At 51.4% G+C, this 14,777-nt stretch overlaps 1 protein-coding gene across 1 annotated transcript in view; it reads left to right on the forward strand.

Moving 5' to 3' along the window:
• ALX4 (ALX homeobox 4) overlaps positions 1 to 3,107 on the forward strand; it is a 39,714-nt gene extending 36,607 nt beyond the window's left edge. The window contains exons 3-4 of the mRNA XM_024749454.1: positions 1,068 to 1,196; positions 2,778 to 3,107. Coding sequence (XP_024605222.1) covers positions 1,068 to 1,196; positions 2,778 to 3,107 — 459 coding nt within the window. The remainder of the gene's footprint in view (positions 1 to 1,067; positions 1,197 to 2,777) is intronic.
• Positions 3,108 to 14,777: the final 11,670 nt, after the last annotated feature.

The following is a 14,777-nucleotide window of genomic DNA, read 5'->3' on the forward strand; positions in this document are numbered from 1 at the left end:
CAGAACCTTGGCTCCTGCAAAAGGAAAAGGACCCACCCCACCTCCACCCCCATGGCCAGAGACCCTGGCTCACACACCGGGCTCAGAGCCCGCCCTCCCCATCCAGTACCTGGTCAGCTCACGCCAACACCCCACCCCCATGCTCAGTGACAGGTGGGCCTCCTCTCCTCCTCGGCACCAGGCTACTCTTCAGCCTGAGATTTTGCAGCAGCTGCCTCTCTTCGAGGCACCGTGGCGACCCCCTCCACCTGGCATTTGAGGCCCCCCACAATCTGGCTCCCACCTCCATGGTCCTTTCCCTCCCATCACTCCCCCAGCTGGCAGCGTGGCCTCCTGAGGTCTCCTGAGTGTGCCCTGCTGTTTCTAAACTCGGCCTGGACTTCCGTCCCTCCAGCCAGCACTCAGAGCCCAGCCCCAGCCTTCCCTCCGCAAAGCCGTTCCTGACTGCCTCTGGAGCCCGACGGAACCCCTGTCCCCCAGAGAATCTTTAACCCAGGGTGTTCTGAGCTGGGAGACTCTTTCCGACAAAAGTCTGCACAGAGGATTCAGGAAGTGGGAATCCTGAACCTGGGCGGAGAGGTCCCAGGAAGCCCAGACCTTTTGGAAAATGATGGCAAAACACATGTGTGTGATCGTCCAAGAGAATGATTTTCTGGGTGAGCGCTCACAGCTCTTATCAGATTCTCCCCAGGAGTCTGTGGCCCCAGTGGATCAGGCCGCCCCCCATGCTGGGGTTGGTTAGATGACCGCTAAGATGACTAGTGGCGTGTGTTTTGTGTGTGTGACACTTGCCTGCTCTAGATTGTGAAGCTTAGAAAAATGAAGCTACTGGCCCAAGATCAGGCCCACATGATAAACTGGAATAAAGTGCCTTCCAGGCTCTCAACGTCTATCATTCTAGATTGTAAACTCTTGAGGATAAAGGCCGAGGCGGTCACATTACCTGTAGCCCCATGGCCTCGACCCTACACTGCAGCTGGTGAGACTCAAGGGAAAGGCTGGCACTGCCCGAAGGCGGGGCCTCCAGCTCCTGGCCTGACCCCGGTGACAACTGCTCTGTCCTGCAGGTCTGGTTCCAGAACCGGAGGGCCAAGTGGAGGAAAAGGGAGCGTTTTGGGCAGATGCAGCAGGTTCGAACCCACTTCTCCACGGCCTATGAGCTGCCCCTCCTCACCCGAGCAGAGAACTATGCCCAGGTAAGTGCCTGCCTCCAGCCGCCGGCTCTGGCCCCCAGCCCCCCAGCCCCTCATGCTCTGAGAAGGGGCACCTTCCCCGGAAAGAGGACTCGGGGCCCATTCCGGGCGTGTGCGTTTCTCCAGAATGTGGGAGGCCCAGAGCTCCTTCTGTCCGACGTAAGTGTTGACCCAGCCTTGGCTGGACTTTAGGGAAGGAAGGCCAGGGTGGTGAGAGTGGCTTTTTCTTCTGCCACTTTGGCCACTTGCGCTATGAGCATCAGAACCGAGGAAGCTTTGCTGAAGGCCGGGGGGTCCTCCAGGCCCCCGGGAGCCACTCAGAGTGTTTCCTAGGATAGGGGAATGAACATGGAATCCTTCGTCTTCCCAGCTCCAGAGCTTTCTCACTACAGGCAAGTCACAAGCTCTCTGAGCCTTGGTTTCTTCACCTGTGAATTGGGCTTTATAAAAGCATCTGCCTCAACTCTTTTACGAGGTTGTTCGAAGGTCTAAATTAGATTGTGCAAAAGTGCTTTGTGACTTATCCAGTTTCAGGAAGGTTGTTTTGCGTGTTCACGGCTCTCCCAGGAGTCTGTCCCATCTTCTCCCATCCCCACCAGAACATATTCCTCCATGGCTGTCAGTCATTCCCTCGTCCTGGGGCATTTGAGTCCTCAGTGGGATGCAAAGGGACGAGAAGTAGTATGAGTAAAGTCAGGCAGCCTGGACACTTGGAGGGATGTAATTTTGGCTGAGTGCCCAGTTCTATCTCCCCATAAACGCTGAGAGGAAAATGGGCAGAGGTGGAAGCTGGGGAGGGAAGGGATTACAGCTGCACAGATAGAAGACAACATGTCCAGGTCAACCCCACCCACTGCCTGAACACCTTCCATGCGTCCCCCCCACCTCACCCCACCTCCAGCCCGGCTCCATCCCTCCCCTCACCACCTCCTGAGGCAGCCCTTTCAGTCCCGGAAGTTACTTCTGAAGCCTCAAGGGCTTGAGCCCCTGGAAGCTCCACCACTACCCTTAACTTCTGAGAGAATTTAGGCCCCCGCTGTCCACCCCATCCCCTCCACACCACAGCCTGCAAGCCCACAGCCCATGTTCCCAGTGCCAGAACTCTCTGGGTTCACGTCAGCTCCCGTCCATCAAGTCTCAAGGGCCTGCCAGGCCTGGGGAAGAGCCAGAGACGAGTGAGACACTTGCTGACCCTAGCGGTCCACGGATGCAGAGACAAAGTCTGCATCTGCCTCTAGAGCTGCGGGCTGCCCTCAGCTGGTGAGCTGTGTCCCCAGGACAGCCCTTTCACTAGATGCTTGATGAAATCTCAAGTTCAGTCTTTAAAACGGAACCTCTATCTGCCGCTCGCTCGCCTGGCCCTGGGAACAGAGGAGCCAGAGCCTAAAAGCCAAAGGCTCCTAAGGGGCTAGATGGCCATAAAGGTTTTGAGAGGCTCCCAAGTAAACGCTCCAGAATGGTTTCATCATCAGGGTGGGCTCGTAAGTGAGAAGAGGTCATCCGTGGGGGAGGGGAAAGCCCCGATGTACTCCCCGCACCCCAGCCCCCGACAGCCTGTGACATCTCTGCCTCCCCTCTCCCCAGATTCAGAACCCATCCTGGATCAGCAACAATGGGGCTGCCTCACCAGTGCCAGCGTGTGTGGTCCCCTGTGACCCTGTGCCCGGCTGCATGTCCCCTCACGCTCACCCCCCCGGCTCTGGGGCCAGCGGCGTCACCGACTTCCTGGGTGTCTCTGGGGCTGGCAGCCACGTGGGCCAGACGCACATGGGCAGCCTGTTTGGAGCCGCGGGCCTCAACCCGGGCCTCAACGGCTACGAGCTCAACGGTGAGCCAGACCGCAAGACGTCAAGCATCGCGGCCCTCCGCATGAAGGCCAAGGAGCACAGCGCGGCCATCTCCTGGGCCACATGACAGAGCACCCCCGTCCCATCCCCATGCCCTCCCCCATCTCGGGGCACAGGCCACGCCCATGCTTCCCAGGCCCCCAACCCCCCATTCGACTTTCCTCTTAGGAGCCTGGCCCGGGGCCGGGGGCCTGACCCTCAGCACTTTCCGCCACTCCAAGTCTGAGGCCCCATGGACTGTTGGGAGGGAGGGGGCAGCAGACACTGAGGCCGAGCCCCCTGCTCCCGGCCAGAGGCAGTGGAGGAAGCCAGGCGGCCGAGTTTTGCAGCTTTGCATCCATTATAAGCTGAAGACCCTTTCTCCCCACTCCTGCTCCTCTGCCCTGCCCGGTTTGACCGTTGAGTCGAGGATAGACTCCCATGCAGACCCCGCAGTGGCCACAGTGCAGTCATGTCCGTCCTTCCCTCTGCTGTGTGGTCCCTTGGTCACCAGGCCAATGACTGTGTCTGAAGAACAGGCTGCCCTGCAGAGTCGGCCTCGGCCTTCCCATCTCCTTTTCTCTCCCTAAAAGCCCACGGAATCCCACCTCCTGGACCCAAGGCACCCGCCTTGCCTTCACCCTGGATGGCGAGGAGTCCCCGTCCTGCTGTCCCCTGTGCTGGGCACACCCGGTGGGATTGGGCAGAGAGAGAGACGAGCTGGAGCCGAAGGATCCTGCTGCCACGCAGCAACCCTGGCCCCGGAGGATGCACAGCCGCCCTCGCACCCCGAGACCCTGGATATGGGTGAACAGTGCAAGGGAGGATGCAGACCACCCACGGTACCCATGAAGCTGGAAGAAAGCTTCTAGGAGCAGGGAGGGCTGCGGGGAGATGTCCAGGGGAGTGGGGGTCAGGGGCTCATGCACACAGGTCCGCTCTCCGGCCACCTGACATCCCGCTGCAGGCAGAATGACGGCGACAGTGGGCAGGTCCGGGTAGCTTTTTCTCCATCCATTCAAGCCCCTCCAGGAGGATCTGGAGGTGCTTGTCCCTCCCCATGTCCCATTCTGGTCACTCACTGGGGCTGCTGAGCAGTGTCCTGGTGTGGAAGGACTTACACCTCAGACACACCAGCTAAGCCGGCGGGCACGGTGGCAGAGGACCAAGAGCTGCAGGGTCTGCCAGAGGATGAGTGCACGCTCACTCAGGCTCCAAGCGGCAGGCCAGCCCCTACGCGGCCTCAGGTGGCCCTCGGCAGTCTCCAGCGCCACCCCTGCCCAGAGCCTTCCTCTCAGGCGGAGGCTCTGTGTTCCTCTGGGCATAGGGCAGAGAGCGCCTGCCCTTGCACTTCTGCCCTAGGGGATGGGAGACCCCAGCGCCTCGCCCTGGCCTCCGGAAGGGCTCGCGGGGCTGAGCTCCTCTGGGTCACTTGCTCTGTTCCAGACACAGAGGTCAGGATGCTCTCTGGAAGCAGATTTCCCTGCCTGCAGGGAGGGGCCTCCTTCTGCAGGGGTGCCACCTCTGCCTGATATGAGGCCTGCGGCTTGAGTTTAGGCTCCAGGGCCCAGCCGTCACCTAAACTCGGGGCACAGGGTACCTGTCCTCCAAAGCAGGCCTTTCAGAGCCCTGGGAATCCCCCCGGCAGGTAGCCCCTGGGGAGAAGGGCCTGCCTTTTTCTCCTTTCTACCCCGATTCTGTCAGTGAGGAGGGCCAGGTCCACCAGGCCCAGAGGCCTGGACACAGGACAGCCTCTTGGGTGGTGGGCAGGGAGGAGTGAGACCCTCCCCCTTGAGCTGCGTAGGTTTTCGGGGACATCGTGGTCTCCACCTCTGTCTCACGTTCTCATGTGCTCCAGAAACAAGACTGGGGAAGGAACTGGCTTTGACTTCCCTTAACAAGAGTCAGACCTCTTCGTGAACCGTAGCTCTAAAGTCGACCTTCTAGAAGTGAAAAGGGTCTTGGATATTGAATTAAATGTTCTTGGAGGCTTGGCTTAGTGTTTCCTACATTTGAGGATCTTAGACTGACTCTTAGGAAGCCTTTTCCAGTTCTGAGGTTGGCGGAAACAACTCAAACTCCCAGAATCTAGAAAGAGGAAGGAAGAAATGGCCTTGGGCTGGAGACAGTCCCCCAGCTCCACCTTAAATGCCCTGCTGGCTGGGAAGGACATGAGAGGAACTTTCACCAGGGGTATGTTCTCCCCTGGGAGAGAATCAGACAGAGAGAAAGAGCTAGGATAGCCGCAGAGGAGGAGGGAAGGGAGAAGGAGGGCCCTAAGTGGAGTCTTCTGGGAGGGACCCCAGGCCATCAATTCCTCTATGTGTCTGCTTTCCGCCTGGGCCAGACCTAAGTCAGGCAACCCAAAGCTTGAGAAGAAAAAGCTTCCGATAGAAGAAGGCTGTGTGTCTCTGGCTGGCTGTCCCACCAACACAGTCAAGTATCTAGGATTAAAATGTTGGTGTAAAATGTCCCTATGCATCTCCCCACAGGTAGCTTCCCAGCCCCAGGCCTGTCCTCACCCTGTCCCAGCCCTCAAGGGCCTGCCTGACACTCCAAGAATCCCAGAATCGCCCAGCGGGGAGGGATTAGAAACCCTCTAGTTAGCCCAATCCCTTCACAGTGGAGATGACCCTGGCCCCCAGGGGGGGACGTGACCACCCTGAGCCGTGTTTCACCTGAGGCAGAGCTGAGCGAGGGGCTCTGATGGCCGGTGCTGCGCAGAGCTCCCCCGGTCAGGAGGCTGGGCCCAGGCCTTCTGCCTTGTCAGCTGCTGGGGTGGGAGGTGCCCCTGCAGCCTCTCCCGTGATGACTAGGCAAGCTTGGGCGGCTCCTCAGGAGTGAGGTTTCGTGAAGGCAGGTGCAGGGGAGAGTGGACCCTCTCTGGGGGTCACTGCTAAGCCAGTAAGCTAAAAGAGGTGGGGTTTTCTTTGCTATTTGCCTAAGATCTCAACAGAGACGGCCACGCAAGCCGGAAGTGATGGGTGGCTGGCAGGCCCATGGGCAGCCTTCCCACACTGCCAGCCTCTGATCCCTGCTGGGAACCAGTCTCGGCAGCCAAGGCTTGACACTGCTGAGCTGCTGCTACCACCCTCAGATGCCCTCATTGCTCCCAGGGCGTGGGAGGAGAGGGCTCTGGGGACACACAGAGAGGCTTGTCCCCAAGTCTTCAACGGCAGTTGGAAGACATGGGCTTTGGAACTTTCCTTGAATTCGTTCAACTATACTTGATTCTCAGCTCTCACCACCATGCCTCCAGCTTGGGGAAGCGTGGTGGCCAAGTTAGTTCAAAGACACTGCAAGGGGGTGGGGTAGCAATCGTGAGGTGGGTTCCCAGCGCCCATGGCTGCAGCCACGCTGGGCCCAGTGACATGTCCCCTCCGCCCTCATTCCCGCTGGGTGGACAAGAGGAACTCTTCCAGGAGAAACCACCACAAATCCCGCTTCCGCAGCCATTCCCTCTCAGGGCTGGATGCTCTGGGGCTTTGGGTCTGCGTGATGGCCTGTCAGGTGCAAAAGCAAACAGGCCTAGCGGGAGTGAGGATGGCTGGCAAACAGGCCCCCAGGGTAATAATGCGTGATCATGAAAGAGAAAAACGGGAAGACAACAAACACCCAACTTCTCAAAGTCACTGGGAGCCCACGTGACTTCCCTGAGGATGCTGGAGGGAGGGGAAGGTGTTCCAGTGAACAAAACATTACCTGCCCTTGCCCCGCCCCTTCTTCCCCTTCACGTACATACATAGAGCTAGGCCTTTATACTACTGATTTTGAAGGACAGTTTTCAATGTCTAATAGTCTGTTTGGTGTGCAGTGGTTGAAAAGAGAGCTGAGTGCTGGAAGGAACGTGAACCTCAATCAATACTGACTGTTCTCCTTGTAAGATACCGTAACCCTGTATAAATGCAACTTTTCTTTTAGCTTGATGGCCTGGGGTGGAATATTAAAAATATATATGAAAAAGACATTAAAACTTCAGAAAAAATGTATAAAAAAATGAGGTCGGTTCCATAAAGTTTTACTGCCTATACCACCATGTAACTACATTATAGCAAAAATATTAAAAGAAACGTTCTTGCCTTTTAAAGTAAGTTATTGCACTTACATCTTTGGGGGAGGGGAGGACTGTTGATGAGAAGAGGACGTAGGGGCCCAGGCACGGGGCCAAATGGAGCACTGATGCCGCTGCGTGTGCCCAGCGCACCCTTGGCTGGGCACAGCCCAAACTGTCTGTTTGGTTGTTGTTTGCAATAAACTCCTTCTCCTTCCTCCTCTCAACTGGAACCTGTCTATTTTGTTCCTGACTTGTGACAGATGAAATGTGATCGGAGGGGCCTCTGAAATCTCACGTTAATTGAAGTCGGCAAAAAATACTAACAGTGCCCTTTTGAACTGCTGACACAGTACAGAATGGATTACCAGGGCTAGATTAACAACAGGTGGCTGGCTAGGGCTCCTGCACAAAGAGGGGTGCGTGGCCTGCGAGGGGCTGGAGCGCCACCCCCCTCATCCCAGAGGACCTGCTTGCCCAGCAGGCAAGCAGCAGAGGGGGGAAGGGGGGAAACAGGGGCTGCCCCTGCATCTCCAGTGCGCTCATCATGGCCCCTCCATGTCACTGGTACCATCTGTGTTTCCAGGGTCTGTTCCGAAAGCAAGAGGTGAGCCAGGGCATGGAAGTCCAGGGCGGGGAGACCTGGCTGCTTGGCACAAAGAGTGCAGGACAGGCTTCCAGAAGAGGCAGGTCCCCGTCCTGGCTCTATACTTAGTGGCTGAGAGAACTTGCAGGAGGTTTGTTTGGGGGATTTTTAAAGCAAAGCTCTAAATACAAATTATGAAGCAGGGGTGGGGGGGCCCAGGTTCTGCCATGGAATAGATGCTTCCTTGCTTTCCAGCATGAAGGTGACTCAAGGAATAGGCAGTTACTCTCCAAGGGAGCCCCCCGCCCCACTCCCCGTGCCGAGGGGGAGACACCTTCGCTCGCCAAATGACCTGACTGACCCTCAGCTCTCACATCTGAAGGAGGGGAAGAAGCCTGTCCCTGCCCAGTTCACCAATGCGGGGGGAGGATTAAATGGAGATGACACATGCATGGACTTGGTAAGCTGATGTGGCAATGGTGACATGAAGGACCACGATTGCTCCCGGGGGAAAACATCTCCCTCTGGCTACCAGCTCTGAGTGCGGCCGGAGACTCCTTTTCATCTTTTCCCAACGATTTAAATGCTGCTTTCTTGGAGCCACATCTCAGATTCAGCACCTGTAGGGTAAGTTCTCGTTCAATATGGACCTAGATGGTTTCAGGTTGGCTTGAGCTGGGAACTTGTTTTTAAAAATGACCCTTTTCATCTGTTAGGGTCATGGCAGCTCTTGGACTCTCCACACCAAGTCCCTGCCAAGTCCCAGGGCGGGAACAGAAGCAGAGGGAGAAACGCCTTGTGTATGGGAAGCCGCCTGCCTTGCACCCCTGCTTAGCAACCCCAGTAACCTGGAGTCCAGATGAGTGCTACTGACAAAGGGCAGGATGGCTCGACAGGGTCATTTGGGCCTCCCTGGTGACTCACGTAACCCATCCCTGGGACTTGTGCCTCCAAGGAGTGTCCCTGGGGAGGACCAGGCCAGCAGGGCTTCCTTGAGTATCTACTATAGCTCAGCCGTTCCCTGTCTGGCCGCCAGGACCACTCATTGCTCCCCAAACCGTCTGGGGCCTTTCACTTGGCCACAGTAGTGGACTTGCCACCTGTCTCCTTCGAACGCCTGTGCCCCGTCGCCAGCCCTCTCTGCCGGGAGAACTCCTGTTCATGCTCTGTGGCCTCCAAATGATAATGTCCTCTGTGAAGATCTTTCTTAACAGCACGCCTCACCCCAGCTTCCACCCCCAGGCCAGTGGTTGCTCCTTCTGTGCTCCCACAGAACTGTTTGTAATAGTATCTCAGCACAGAACACCGTGTGATTTACCCATGTATCTGCCTGACCAGCCCACATGTCTACAAAGCTCCGAAAGACAGCCAATTCCGTTCGCGTCTGAATGCCTCAGAAAATAGTACAATGAGGAAGTGAGAGAACGAATGGGAAGGCGGGGCCGAGGGGAGGCTCTGTTTGGGTTTTGAATGGGAAGAGGAAGGCTAGAGATGGGCCTGGAGTGAACTCAGAGCCTCTGCTTGGCCGTGGACCCTGCCCACCCTGCTCCTCAAGGGGTCATGTGCATCCCTGACGAGCCAAGCCCAGGACTGGAAGGCTAACCTCTTTGTTTCGTGTCCCCGGGGTTGGGCCGGCACAAGGCCAGCTCCCTAAAATGGCCCGAGAGGTCTTGTGTCTGAGAGCGCTCATCTCAGAGCTTTTCCACTTACCCTTGGGCTCAAACCCTTCCTCTCCCCAGTCATCCCTCCACAATCCTCATGCCCCTAAGCCTTCCACACCTCCGCTCTACCTCAGGGGCAGTCTGTAGATAGCTTCTTTCCAACCTCCAGAGAAATCGCTCTTGCTGTCGGCTTCTCACCAATCCCATTGTCCCAGGTCTCGCTACAAGAACAACTGCCAACCTCAGGGCACCACAAGCTGGCTGGTCCGTGATTCAGCAGAAACCCTTGATTCGGCCAGTCGGGGTGATGCAGCAGTGGGGGTCTTTCTCCTCACACAGGCTCAGACTTGCATGCTCAGCTGCTCAGGAACAAGAGGCCCTCCACAAACAACCCATCCCTCAAAGTAGGGCTCAGAAGTGAGAAGATGTGTGCCAGTTCCACAGACAATGGGGTGTGAGAGTCGACACTTTCCCAGGAATTCTGTGATTCCAAACAGATTTTCTTTTTTTAGCTCCACACAGACCAACAGGCTTTAGGAAGGGCGAACTTCCAAAAGAAGCTTCAGTCGATGACCCTGTGCACACCATGTGTTAGGTGTTGCCTTAACTAGCTGGGAATAAACCCATGGTGGGGCCCACACGAGATGCCCCCAGAGCCTTGGTCGAGGTGCAGTTCAGATAATCCAGGGGCTGCAGCGTTCTCGCCACACCTCCTGAGATTTCTCTTTTGGTTGCCTCACAAGCCCCCCACCCCATCCCTGCTCTGTCCTCTACCCACAATGGAGCTCTGCCGTTTTTAGGCTCTGGGGGAAAAGGAAGAGCTCCCTGTTGTTATGACACTAAGGCCAAGCTACATTATGGAGAGAGAGAGAATGAATAAATGAGTGTGTGAGTGAGTATGTGTGTGTGTCGGGAGAACAAGGGAAGGAAGAGAAGAATGCCCAAAGGCAGCCCACATCTCCTGTCTGAGATAGGTTTGAACAGAAAGCTCTGTTCAGAGGAGGGCATAGCAAAGCACGGGCCAGGAAGCTGTGTGGTGAGTGAGAGACAGGAGAGCTGGATTTAAAAACTGACTTTTCAACTTATTAGCTTGGTTATCTTAGACAAGCCATTAAAACCCTCTGATTTTCCATTTCTTCATCTGTAAAATGGGGAAAACCAACTCCTGCTTATCTCATAGGAAGTGAGATAAGTGGTTATGAAGTCCAAAAGAGTCAAAATACTTGAAAATAGTGAAGAGCTGTAGAGACAGGAGGAATCACGCACTCTGATGGCTGGGAAGGGCTAAGAGGGTTGACTTCTATCCAAGTGGCTAAGGGCAGGATGCCAAAGGCTAAGGTACTGTTTCACAAAGGTGTGTCACCAAAAGATAAAGCCCTGAGATCCTCGATATTATATTTATGGGATTGGGAACGTGGGTGGTAAGCGATCTCGTGGTGAGTGGTGTATTGGTCTGCTTGGGCTGCCATAACAAAATAGCACCCACTGGGTGGCTTAGACCGTAGATGTTTATTTTCTCACAGTTCTCAGAAGCCAGAAGTCCATGATCAATGTGCCTGCAGATCTGTCCTCTGGTGAGGCCTCTCTTCCTGGCTTGTGGACAGCCACCTTCTCACTGTGTCCTCACATGGTCTTTGCTCACACAGAAAGAAAGATCTGGTGTTTCTTCCTTTTCTTATGAGGATATCAGTCCTAATGAATTAAGACCCCACCCCATGACCTCACTTAAACTTTGCTACCTCCTTATAGGCCCTATCTCCTAATCCAGTCACACTGGGGGGTCAGGGCTTCACTATATGAATTTTAGTGTGGGGCGGGGAGATACGATTTGATCCGTAACAAGCAGTGTGGCTGGTCTGTGTTATATGGGTGAAGCGGCTGTTCTTCTCAATCCCATATCCCAAAGGATTTCAACATTTCCCAGCAAGTTCCCCAGTGAGTCCAGCAACCACTCAGCTCAGTGCCTTGTCACTTACTACCTAGGCTACTGCTTAAGTAGTTACATCCCATTTCTGATCCCTCCCTGCTCCACTCCATCACGTGTGTCAACACGATGGTGTCAAAGACTAGCTCTGATCACGTCCCCAAGCAGAACAGTCATCTGAAAGGCCTTCACGCTGCCCACAGACATTTCAGCTCTTCTGTTTAGCCCTAAACCACTCTCCAGCCTCATCATTTCTAATGTCCCAACCTGGAGTCAGTGCTCCTACAAATCTAGGATATCCAGTATACTTCCTCATCTTCTTGTTTCCTTTCACTCCCCCCAGGTCAAAGTGCCTGCCTGACCTCCCAGCACACCCCTATCCATATAGTGCCCATCTCCACCTATTAATTCTCCAAAGCCTACCTCAAGTCTCGCCCTCTCCACCAAGTCAGAAGTGACCACAGCAGAGAGTGTGTGCAACTCACCCTTAATCGTTCAGTTGTGTACAGTAGACAGGACTATAAGGGTCTTACCTCCTGTATTAACTTGATTATAAGCTCCTCGAAGGCGGAAAAGCTATCTTCTTCACCTACTTACCTGTAACACCTGGTACAGTACTATAGCAAGCATTTAATAAACATCAGCTAGATGCCTGGCAAATCTGCCGTCTATACAAGAACACAACAGAAAACACTAAACGGAGGCAATGGAACTGGAGGTAGCCTAGACCTGAGGCCTAAGCAAATGTCCAGGTAAAGGAGAAAGCCAAGGAACTGTGAAAGTTGACAGTTTTTAACGACCATTGAAAAACTAATCATCTTTATTGAGGTATTACTTATATAAAACGCACCAATTTTACATGTAGAGTTGGATGAGTTTGGACATGTGACCATCGCTACAATCAAAATATAGAACATTCTCCTCACCCCAAAAAGTTCCCTTGTGCCTCATCCCAGCCAATCCCCAGCAACAGATAATGTTGATCTACTTTCTGTCACTCTAGATTAGTTTTGCCTGTTGTAAAACTTCTAATAAGTGGATTGTATTTTTATTCATAAGAGTACGTTTGTATGTATGTATAGTATGTATGTACAGTATGTACATTTTTGTGTCTGGCTTATTTGCTCACCTATTTTGGAAAAGCATCCATGTCGTGTCTCAGTTCATTATTTTTATTGCTTAGATGTAGTCCATTTATGGATATACCACAATTTGCCCTTGCATTCATCTGTTGTTTAACATTTGAGTTTTTCCCAGGTTTTGGCTATTATGAATAAACCTGCCATGAACATCTGTGTACAAGTCTTTGTGTGGATATATATTTTCTATGTTTTTTTCTTTTTTTTTTAACACAAGGGTCTTCTATGTTTATTTTTCACACAAAGGCTTCCTCTGAATTCTTAAAATATTTAAATTAATTTTTATTGGAGTCTAGTCGCCTTACACTGTTGTGATAGTTTCTGCTGCACAGCAAAATGAATCAGTTATACACATACATATGTCCACTTTTCTAGATTCTATTCCCATATATGTCATTACGGAGCATTGAGTAGCATTCCCTGGGCTATACAGAAGATTCTTTTTTGTTTTTTTAAAGACATTGATGAATGAGTGTTGAATTTTGTCAAATTATCTTTTCTGTATCTATTAATCATATGGTTCTCCTTTATTCTATTGCTGTTGTAAATTATACTGATTTTCAAATATTAGACCAACCTTATATTCTTTAGTCATGTTGTATCGCCCTTTCTGTATGTTGATTTGGCTTGCTAATTTTTTAAAAAAGAATTTTGTGTCTATGCTCAGGAGGGCTATAGGTCTGCAGTCTTCTTTTCTTGCAATGTTTTTGTCTGGCTTCGGTATCAGGGTAATAATGGCCACACAAAATGAGTTGCCACATATTTCTATCTTTTCTATTTTCTGAAAAGGGCTTGTGTAAGATTGGTATTATTTCTTAACATCTGATAGAATTTGCCAGTAAAACTATGTGGACTTAGATTTTTCTTTGTGGAAAGTTTTAAACTACAAATTTGATTACTTTAACAGATATGTGGCTATTTAGATTTTCTATTTCTTCTTGAGGTAGTTTTTATCACTTTGTGTCTTTTGAAGTTTGTGTCCATTTCATCTATATTGTAGAATTTAACAGTATAAAGTTTTCATAGGTATTCCCCTTTTAATATTTTTAGAATCTGTACCAATGCCCCCGTTTGATTTGTGATACTGGTAATTTATTCTTTTTTTCCTTGAACAGTCTAGTTATTGATCTTTTTTAAAAACCAGCTTTTGTTTAATTGATTTTTCTCCATTGTTCATCCATTTCTCTTTTATTTCCACGCTTATCTTTATTCTTTCTTCTACTCACTTTGTATTTAATTTGCTCTTTTCAATTTTCTTAAGGTAGTTGCTTAATTGATTTTAGTTCTTTCTTTAAAAAAATATTTATTTGGCTGCGTTGGGTCTTAGTTGTGGCACACGGGATCTTAGTTGCAGCACGTGGGATTTTTCGTTGTAGCGCAGGGGCGCTCTAGTTGTGGTATACGGGCTCCAGAGCACGTGGGCTCAATAGTTGTGGCACAAGGCTCTCTAGTTGTGGCACACGGGCTCTAGAGCACATGGGCTAAGTTGCCCCGTGGCATGGGGGATCTTAGTTCCCCGACCAGGGATCTAACTCATGTCTCCTGTGTTGGAAGGCAGATTCTCAACCCCTGGACCACCAGGGAAGTCCCTCTTCTTTTCTAATATTAGCACTTCAAGTATAGATCTCCAAGTACTCCACCTGACACATTTAAATACATTGCTTTCATTTTCATTCAGCTAAAAATATTTTCTAATTTATTTCTTTTTCTTTATTAACCCATGCAGTTAGAAATATGCTATTTCATTTCTAACTATTAGGGATTTCCACAGATATCTGTTATTGACTTAATTCCACTGTGACCAGAGAACATACTTTTTGTGTGTGTGAGTATATTGGCATTTTGTTGATGAAAGATTAAAGCTTACAAAGATAGACACAAGCCTAATCAAACTCCTTCATTCTTAAAATTATTTAGATGAGAAAAACAAATACCACTGATTAAGTCATTTGCCTCAGGTCTTACAGTGAAAGGCACAAGCCTCTAACCTCTGAGGCCAGACCTCTTTCTAGTATACCACACCATGTTCAAACCAGCATCAAGTGTTCGTGAATTATACATCTGTTTATACTTCATCCAAACTTATTGTTTGCTTTAAACATTGTCCTGTCAGGAAAGCTTCTCAAAGTCTCATTTTATCTCAGCATATTCATCAAGGAATCTTTTATTCTAACCTAGGACTCGTTGGAATTCCACACACATTCCTCTCAACCTGAACTTTTTTTTAATTTCCATTTTTATTGTATACGTATATATATTTTAAATTTAATTTTATTCATTTATTTTTATACAGCAGGTTATTAGTTATCTTTTATACATATTAGTGTATATATGTCAATCCCAATCTCACAATTCATCCCACCACCCCCCACCTCTGCTTTCCCCCCTTGTTGTCCA

The sequence above is a fragment of the Neophocaena asiaeorientalis genome, unplaced genomic scaffold (assembly GCF_003031525.2).
Source record: "Neophocaena asiaeorientalis asiaeorientalis breed wild unplaced genomic scaffold, Neophocaena_asiaeorientalis_V1.1 scaffold43, whole genome shotgun sequence".
Classification (NCBI taxonomy): domain Eukaryota; kingdom Metazoa; phylum Chordata; class Mammalia; order Artiodactyla; family Phocoenidae; genus Neophocaena; species Neophocaena asiaeorientalis.